Source organism: Mirounga angustirostris, unplaced genomic scaffold, assembly GCF_029215605.1.
Source record: "Mirounga angustirostris isolate CCGP_5_RB_7025 unplaced genomic scaffold, mMirAng1.0.hap1 SCAF_5, whole genome shotgun sequence".
NCBI lineage: Eukaryota > Metazoa > Chordata > Mammalia > Carnivora > Phocidae > Mirounga > Mirounga angustirostris.
In genome coordinates this window covers 94,698,347-94,707,436 of record NW_026991713.1, presented here as the reverse complement: position 1 = coordinate 94,707,436, position 9,090 = coordinate 94,698,347, and the positions used below count along the sequence as shown (strand labels likewise).

At 42.3% G+C, this 9,090-nt stretch overlaps 1 protein-coding gene across 1 annotated transcript in view; it reads right to left on the bottom strand.

Annotated features, from left to right (window-relative positions):
• Window positions 1-233: 233 nt before the first annotated feature.
• LOC123843985 (alpha-2-macroglobulin) overlaps window positions 234-9,090 on the bottom strand; it is a 49,957-nt gene continuing 41,100 nt past the window's right edge. Inside the window, exons 36-37 of the mRNA XM_045873882.3 lie at window positions 3,014-3,046; window positions 234-484 (exon numbers count right to left, since the gene is read on the bottom strand). Of these exons, the coding sequence (XP_045729838.1) occupies window positions 3,036-3,046 (11 nt within the window). The 3' untranslated portion in view covers window positions 234-484; window positions 3,014-3,035. The remainder of the gene's footprint in view (window positions 485-3,013; window positions 3,047-9,090) is intronic.

The following is a 9,090-nucleotide window of genomic DNA, read 5'->3' as shown; positions in this document are numbered from 1 at the left end:
AGAGGGAACACAAGCAGGGGGAGGTGGGAGAGGGAGAAGCAGGCTTCCTGCCGAGCAGGGAGCCCCACGAGGGACTCGATCCCAGGACTCTGGGATCATGACCTGAGCTGAAGGCAGACGCTTAACGACTGAGCCACCCAGGCGCCCCTAGATTGGATTATTCTAGCCTGCAGGGTCAGCCCAATGAGGGGGATCTCGCTGGGCATGTGAGACCCTGGACATCTAGAGAGGAGGTATAACAAATTCTTAGGGAGTTGGAGACGGGCCATCTATACCCCTGTTGTTGAAGAAAAGATGGGAGTCCTGGTCTGGCATCTCTCTCCCTCGGTCCATCTCCTCATGCCTGACAGTGCTGTTTCCCCGGCCAATGTATGTGGAATGTACAACCAGGTCAAGTTCTTAAAACTGTCAACATCCTTCTCCTCAAGGTCAGGTGGGCACATTCTGTTTTCCACTGGTACCATCATTTGTCCCCTCCACTGGCCTGGAGAACATTACAGCACAGAGAGACACTTTTCCTAAATTCACCCAGCAAGCCTTGAATGATAGCAACAAAGCCTGTCCTTACCAAGTACTGAAACTTCTCTAAAGAGAAAAGCTGTCCTCCAAAATAGGCTGGCCTTAGACACCATCATGTCTCACAAGGACACACTTGTGCCATTTTCCAAACAGAATATTGTGTGTTCACACCTGATGAGTCAGTCTGCTAATGTATCGTCTTTATTAAATCACATGAGGACACAAGTAAACACCCTGCGTGAGCTGATCCCCAGCCTAGAGGTTTTAAGAAATCAGCGGTTTGGATCACAGGGCTTTGGCTGGAAAAATTGTCACTGAGTTCGGGAATCACTGTCCCAGTCTGTGTCTTCTCTTCCGTGTACCTGCATTCTTGCTGTGGCATCTGCCTCCCGTACAGAAAAACAGCCAGAAAAGGAGCCACCTCCCTGCTAAGGAAACGCTTGCTGACTTCTCAGAGCACACTGGGGAAGAAATTGTAAGAGCCAGTGGAATGTTGGAGGACATTGTTAAGAGGACGTGACTGCAGGTTGACCTGTGACTTGACCTTGGCACTCAGAGGCTCCTTACCCATTCCCCTGTCTTTGGAATTCTGCTTGCCTTTCCTACTCCCGGAAGCTGCCCTGGGGACACCTGCACGGTATACGTGACTGAACCCAGGTCAGGCCTTTATGTAAACTTTTAAGATTTGGCAAGTGGGTGTGGAGATCTACTCATTTTGCAGCTGCTGAACACAGGCTCCTGTGTAAGTTCTCTTTGCTTATTTGTTCTCTCTCTGCCCTCTATGTACAGGGGCTGGTTTCAGATTTCGCCTAGGAAGCTCCTGAGGAGGTTATGAACCAACAGCGACAGACTCACAGGAAGGGAATTCTCCCCTAAATAAAATCACATATAAGCTTAGTCACATTAATTATTTTAGAAAAAAAGATTATATAGAATTATACAATATTAAAGTACGAGGTGGCATTCAAGAATACAGTTGGAGATTTTGAGGGGAATATGGCAATGGAATGACGTAAGAGAAGAGAGACTGGAAGAAAAGGGGACAATATAAAATAGGACCATGGGAGGTACTCATGGTCTTCCATGCACTGAAGGCAAGAAGAATTAGAACTAGACATGACAGAGCATATCTCCCTGTCCCCATGGTGCCAGAGATCAGACAATATGGTGTCTCCCTCCTTGCACTCTGCCTGGTCTCAGAAACTCCCCCGATTCACAGGAATTTATTTATGAGAGTGCTCTGTGCAAACAGAATGTCCCACCCCAAGACTTCCAAGCAGAGTGTGTGGAATTTGGCAAGAATTCCCTGAAAGGGGTCATTGCTCTCAGTAGTGGCCTGAAGTGGTGTCCCAGCAGATGCTGGTAGTAAAGGGCCCAGGGAATGGAAATCCACCCTATAGTCAGAACCCACCTCCTCATCTTAGAACAGAGTCTCTCAACCTCAGCGCTGTTGACATTTGGGGTCAGATAAGTGTTTATTCTGGGGGCTGTGCAGTGACCGTAGCGTGCTTGGCAGCATCCCTGTCTTTACCCAGTAGATGTCAGTAGCATTTTCCCAGTTGTGACAACCAAAGATGTCTCCTCTCTCCTCCGTTGAGAACCACTGGCTTATAAAGTCCTGATGAGAGATTTTCAGTTCTCCCAGTTTGTGGACACTGGGAAGATTCAGAGCCTATTACCAACGACATGTCATCGCCTGCAGTTTCTTCATTAGAATAGTGTTCCCCAAACTTTCCCACATCACGGCACACATGGAAAGTGAGAATATTTGCTCAGGATAGTAGTAAGTCAAAGGCATTTAGTGCAGGTAAAGGTGAGTGTTTTGAGGGCTGAGGGGATCAATATTTGGGAGACACTTAGATTCTTTTTGCAGCACGTTAATGTACTGGTTGGGAAGTGCATTAGCATTTTCCTTTTAGATGATAGGGATTCTTCGTTTTTGCAGAGACTTTGAAAATGTTCCTGGGGAGGAGAAATAACATAAACTAATATCAACTCTAATGTTGGGGTATTAAGTGATAGCCGGTATTTCATGAGAAGAGAAGCACATTCACTGGAAAGCACATTCAAAAGTGCAAGATTAGCGTAATGATTGAGAATGTCATCATCAAATCCTGGCTTCTCCATTTACTTGGCATCTCTAAGCCTCACTTTCTCAACCTTGAAATGCAAATAATAATACCATCCACTCGTGGGGTCACTGTGAACGTGCCAAGGAAAGCCATGTAATGTGCTTATCACAGTGCAGAGCATGAGGTAAGCAACATCTGTTAGAGCTCCTCTCTTTCTCCCTCCCTTCCTTATAATAATAGTTGCTTAATATCACTGTTCCCAAGGGGTGAGAAGGGGACTAGTTGCAAGTCTGCTAGAGAAGCATAGGGAAGGAATTTACCAACCTCTAGAGAATATAGACATTAGATAATCTTTGTAAAAATTCTGTGGGAAAAGAGAGCCACTGTAACTTTGATGCTGACTACAGCTTTGGAATACTTACTTCATCCCATTACTGGGGATTCTCACTCTTCACCTAGAGAGAAAAGGTGGAAGGAAAGAAGGAAGAGAGATCAAGAACAAGAAAGATGAGGAACCAGAGACAGGAAAATATGCATTATTTTTTCACCTTTCACAAGTCTCCCCTTATAACACTGCTTCTTCTTTTTTTTTTTTTTTTTAAGATTTTATTTATTTATTTTAGAGACAGAGCACAAGAGGGGGGAGAGCAGGAGAGGGAGAAGCAGACTCCCTGCTGAGCAGGGAGCCCGATGCAGGACTCGATCCTGGGACTCCAGGATCATGACCCGAGCCAAAGGCAGTCACTTAACCAACTGAGCCACCCAGGCGCCCCTCATAACACTGCTTCTTACACAGGTCTTTCCATAGCCTCTACGCAGAGCTGTAGCCACGCCCCACCCCTACTTCCATCTTCCTCCCGCCCCCCCACCCCATAGCAGGAAACGTCTCTTACCAGTAATTTAAATTTCTAGTTTATATATATATAGTATATATATATTTTAAATCTTTCGCCACCCTCTAGAATATAAACCCTCTGAAGGTGGAGATTTTTGACTGTGTTATTTCCTATTGTAGTTGCTCAATGAATAACTGTTGAATGAATGCGTGATTGATTAACATGAAACAGAAAGCAGGAACATTTGAGACTGGACACAAATGGGGATTATGAGGTTAGATGTCACAAGTTAACTGCATGAAATGTTTGTTTCCCATAACAATTACTGTGTGGCTGGATTAAATCTCTTGTCTTCTTGCATCCTGTGAGTCTCGGTCTTGTATTTGAACTCTGCTGGAATAAATTACACAAGAGTACATTAGCTGCACTTTGCCTGAGTCCACAGTGGCTGAAGGACATTTCTTCTGATTAAATATTAAGCGCTTTCAAATACAAAAAGCCCAGTAACTGGACATGGCCAACTTTTTCTTCTCGGGATGCAAGCCCAACTTTGCTATGACGTTAACTCTTTGTACTTGTTTTTAATTGGAAGCGAATCAGAATACACAATGTGAAAAACCTAATAAACGTTTTTCAGACCATTGTTATTCATCAGGTCGTAATTCGTTTATTTTTAAAATGAATTTGATAATTTAGGCAATTTCATTCATTTCTAAAAGTGATAAAAAAATAAAATACTTAGGTAATCATGTCAACCTCTGAACATTAAGATCTTGCTACTTTAATGTTATTCCCAAAATGACCCAAGCCTATTGTCCAGTGAAGATAATGGTTCACTTAGTCCCTTGCAAAATTACTAATTATGGGAGTTTTAATATCTCTGCCATCTTGCATTTTTTTTTTTAAAGGATGCATGAAAGACATCTATTGTGATAGTCCATAAGCATTGGGTCACTTATAGAGGGCTAAAAACAAAAACAGACAATGCCTGGAATCCAAACCCAGGCTTTATTATTGTTTTATCCCTTTTACTGAGTTGTAAGGCACATTAAACAGACTGACTCATTGGACATTTTAAATGCAAATAAATTGTATTTATCTTTTTGTCTAAAGGATCACATAAACTCTCCATTGATTTTGCTGAATTCTCTCCTTCCTTGCCCCAGCTGGGTAAAATTTGCCATTTATGTGTAAAGAATTAAGAATTTCATCTAATGGAAGAAGAGTTTATGAATGTTCTAATAAAAAATCATAGATAAATTCATAATCACATTTCACATGTGTAGTAATAACAATGTCTCAGCCCTTAAATATTTGCTTATAACGTGGTGAAGCAACTCAGCATTTACAAAATGACAAAAGTAACATATGAATACACACTGGGTAAAAATGCAGAAGATTAAAGGGAAAAAATAGAAAGGCTTCCATTCATCAGTCCCTATTCTCCTATTTTCCTTTATAGAAGTATCCACTATTAATTTATTTAGTCTCTCTCCAGAAAGTTTTCTTTCCATTCTTTTTTTTTTTTTAAAGATTTTATTTATTTATTTGAGATAGAATGAGAGAGGGAGAGAGAGCACATGAGAGGGGGGAGGGTCAGAGGGAGAAGCAGGCTTCCTGCCGAGCAGGGAGCCCGATGCGGGACTTGATTCTGGGACTCCAGGATCATGACCTGAGCCGAAGGCAGTCGCTTAACCAACTGAGCCACCCAGGCGCCCCTCCATTCTTTTAAAAGCATAGAAGTAATATACTAACGCATACTTAAAAGAAAAAGATGATCTTAATTGCAGGAAACAAACTGAGGGTTGCTGGAGTGGGGGGTGGGGTGGGAGGGATGGGGTGACTGGGTGATAGACACTGGGGAGCGTAAGTGCTCTGGTAAGTGCTGTGAATTGTGCAAGACTGTTGAATCTCAGATCTGTACCTCTGAAACAAATAATGCAATATATGTTAAGAAAAAAAAGAAGAAGAAGAAGAAGAAGAAGAAGAAGAAGAAGAAGAAGAAGAAGAAGAAGAAGAAGAAGAAGAAGAAGGTAGCGGGAGGGGAAGAATGAAGCGGGGGAAATCGGAGGGGTAGATGAACCATGAGAGACGATGGACTCTGAAAAACAAACTGGGGGATATAGAGGGGAGGAGGGTGGGAGGATGGCTTAGCCTGGTGATGGGTATTGAGGAGGGCACGTTCTGCATGGAGCACTGGGTGTTATGCACAAACAATGAATCATGGAACACTACATCAAAAACTAATGATGTAATGTATGGGGATTAACATAAGAATAAAAAAAATTAAAAAAAAAAAGAAATCAAACAAAAAAAAAAAAAGAAAAAGATGATTACAGGTGAAGGGAAAGTGCTCTGTGGCTACCCTCCATTTGCTGTCTTCCATACTCCCCAGAGAGATATTTAGAATTAAAAAAAACAACAACACTATTTTACATACATCTATGTATCCCAAGAGAAAAGATAAACTACTGCTGTGTGTTTTTTCTCTATAAATGTATCATTCTGCATATAATCAGTCTGAAATTTGCTTTGTTCTCCCAGTTGTTTGGTTTCATGTGCCATGTTGATATGTATAAAGAGCCAGTTAATTCTTTTTAGGTGTTCTATAGTGTTATATTGCACAATACTACGTTTTATTTAGCCATTTCAATATCCAAACTGTTGTTTTTATTTTTTTGCTTTTCGAAAATTGTGGTAAAAAATATTAAGATAAAATCTGCCATTTTAACCATTATTTACACATACAATTCAGTGGCATTAATTCTATATGCAGTATTGTGCAACCATCACCACGGGTTCTGAAGCCTTTTCATCATTCTTAAGTACTCACTAAGCATAACCCACCCCCACCCTCCGTCTTCCACCTGTCTCCGGGGGCCTCTAATCTACCTTTTGTCTCTATGAATTTGCCTATTCTAGATAACTTCATACAAGTGGAATCAGACAGTGTTTGTCCTTTCGTGTCTGGCTTACTTCACAGCATAATGTTTTCAAGTTTCATCCAGTTGTAGCAAGTATCAGAACTTCATTCTTTTGGGGCCCTTGGGTGTCTCAGTCGTGAAGCGTCTGCCTTCGGCTCAGGTCATGATCCCAGGGTCCTGGGATCGAGCCCCACATCGGGCTCCCTGCTTGGAGGGAAGTCTGCTTCTCCCTCTCCCACTCCCCCTGCTTGTGTTCCCTCTCTCTCTGTGCCTCTCTCTGTCAAATAAATAAATAAAATCTTAAAAAAAAAAAAAGAACTTCATTCTTTTTATGGATGAGTAATGTTCCAGCCCACGTATATACCACATTTTGTTTATCCATTCATCTGTTGATGGCCACTTGATTTCTACCTTATTGTGAATAATGCTGCTATGAACAATGGGGTACAAGTTTCTGTTTGAGCTCCTGTTTTCAAATCTTTGGGGTATATCCCTAGGAGTGGAGTTGTTGAATCATATGGTAATTTGGTGTTTAATCTTTTGAGGAACCACTAAGCGTTTTCATAGTGGCTGTGGATTTTACATTCTCAGGAACAAGGGTTATCATTTCTCTACATCCTGAGCAACAATTGTTATTTTCCTTTTTTTTTATTACTCATCCTACTGGGCATGAAGAGGTATCCCATTGTAGTTTTGATTTTCATTTCCTGGATGACTCATGGTGTTGAGCATCTTTCATGTACGTATTTGCCATTTTTATATCTTCTTTGGAGAAATCCCTATTCAAGTGCTTTGACATTTTTAAACTGGGTTGTTTCTGTTTTTGTTGTTGACTTACAGTTCTCTATATATTCTGGATGTCACACCCCTATCAGGTATGTGATTTGCATATCTTTTCTCCCACTGTGCAGGTTGTTTTTCACTCTTTTTGACAGTGTCCTTTGATACACAAAGTTTCTCATTTTAACGAAGTTCAGTTTACTTCTTTTTTCTTTTTTCTTTTTTTTTTTTTTTTTTAAAGATTTTATTTATTTGCAAGAGAGAGAATGAGAGACAGAGAGCATGAGAGGGAGGAGGGTCAGAGGGAGAAGCAGACTCCCCGCCGAGCAGGGAGCCCGATGCGGGACTCGATCCCGGGACTCCAGGATCATGACCTGAGCCGAAGGCAGTCGCCTAACCAACTGAGCCACCCAGGCGCCCTACTTATTTTTTCTTTTATTGCCTGTGTCTTTGGTGTCATATTTTAGAAACCATTGCAGGAGCCCCCCAGGCTCAGGCCCGATGCCCCCTCCTCCTGCCCTATCATCTCCCCACTCCCTTCTCTGCCAGCAGAGTGAATATAAGGGCATTAACCCAATTACTTGCTTTTTCCAATATATTTTTAAAGTCTCAGATTTCTACCAACTCTGTACTCAGGAAATTGGAAAAAACGATTGGACTTCAAAATGTAATTTTTTAAATGGTAGACTTACCATTTTTAGATTTGCTTTTTTGTGGTTAATTGCTCTCCAGTGCATTGTTATTATTGTTCAGAAACAACCTTGAGCTTCCCCACCTCTGGACAGATTTCCCTTGAACAGATCATGTTATTACTGGCAGGCTTTAAAAGATCATTTAGTAGGGGCGCCTGGGTGCCTCAGTAGGTTGGGCATCTGCCTTCGGCTCAGGTCATGATCCCGGGGTCCTGGGATCGAGCCCCACGTTGGGCTCCCTGCTCACGGGGAGCCTGCTTCTCCCTCTCCTTGCTGCTTGTGCTCTCGCTTGCACTCTCTCTCTCTCTTTCAAATAAATAAATAAAATCTTTTTTTTTTAAGATTTTATTTATTCATTTGAGACACAGAGATACAGAGAGAGAGAGAGAGAAAGCATGAGCAGGGAGAGAGGCAGAGGGAGAGGGAGAAGCAGGCTCCTCGCTGAGCCAGGAGCCCGATGTGGGGCTCGATCCCAGGACCCTGGGATCATGACCCGAGCTGAAGGCAGACCCAGGCGCCCCATAAATAAAATCTTTTAAAAAAATAAAAGATCATTTAATAAATGGCTACCATTTAGTTATTGAGTGTTTCTGCATGTCAAGAACTAGATTCAGCACACTCTTCACAGCTGTCTCCTGGGAGAGTTGTCTGTTTCTCTTCCCATTTCACAGATGGAACCGAGGTGGCCACTGGCTCCAGTCAGCACTGCTGGGTCCAGTGAGGCCCGCAAGGTGCAGGCCCTTTGTTTTTTCATCTTCACACACACTTGTGGAAGGTGATAACATTCTCCTTCTTTACAGGTGAAAAAATTGAGTTTAGAGAGGAGTTAAAGTGCTGGGTAAGATTCCACAGGTGCTAAGTAGCAGAGTCGAATTTTGAGTCCATTCCATTTTCCACATCTTTGAAAACACGTGCTTTTCCCACCACATCACACTGAAATTACGTAAAATGTGGAAGATGATTCTTGGAAGAGGGAAACCTGGTCCCCGACCATGTCACTGTTAGGATAATCATTTCTTCCCTGTGTTTTTGGAAGGATTTTTAGCTTGGCCCTGGTTCTCGAGTTTGTGCTGAAGCAATCTTGTGCTTCATCATCCCTGTGAGTTTTTCTGTGTGGGGACTCTGTAGTGCAATTGCAGCTTTGCAAGTGATCTGGGATTCAAGTAGGGTTGGGGTGGGGGATGCTTGACTGTGTGGAATTCAGTGATAGCTTTTATCTTCTACTTTTGCCCAGTCCAGGGATAGAGCTAAGAACACTTGAACTTCA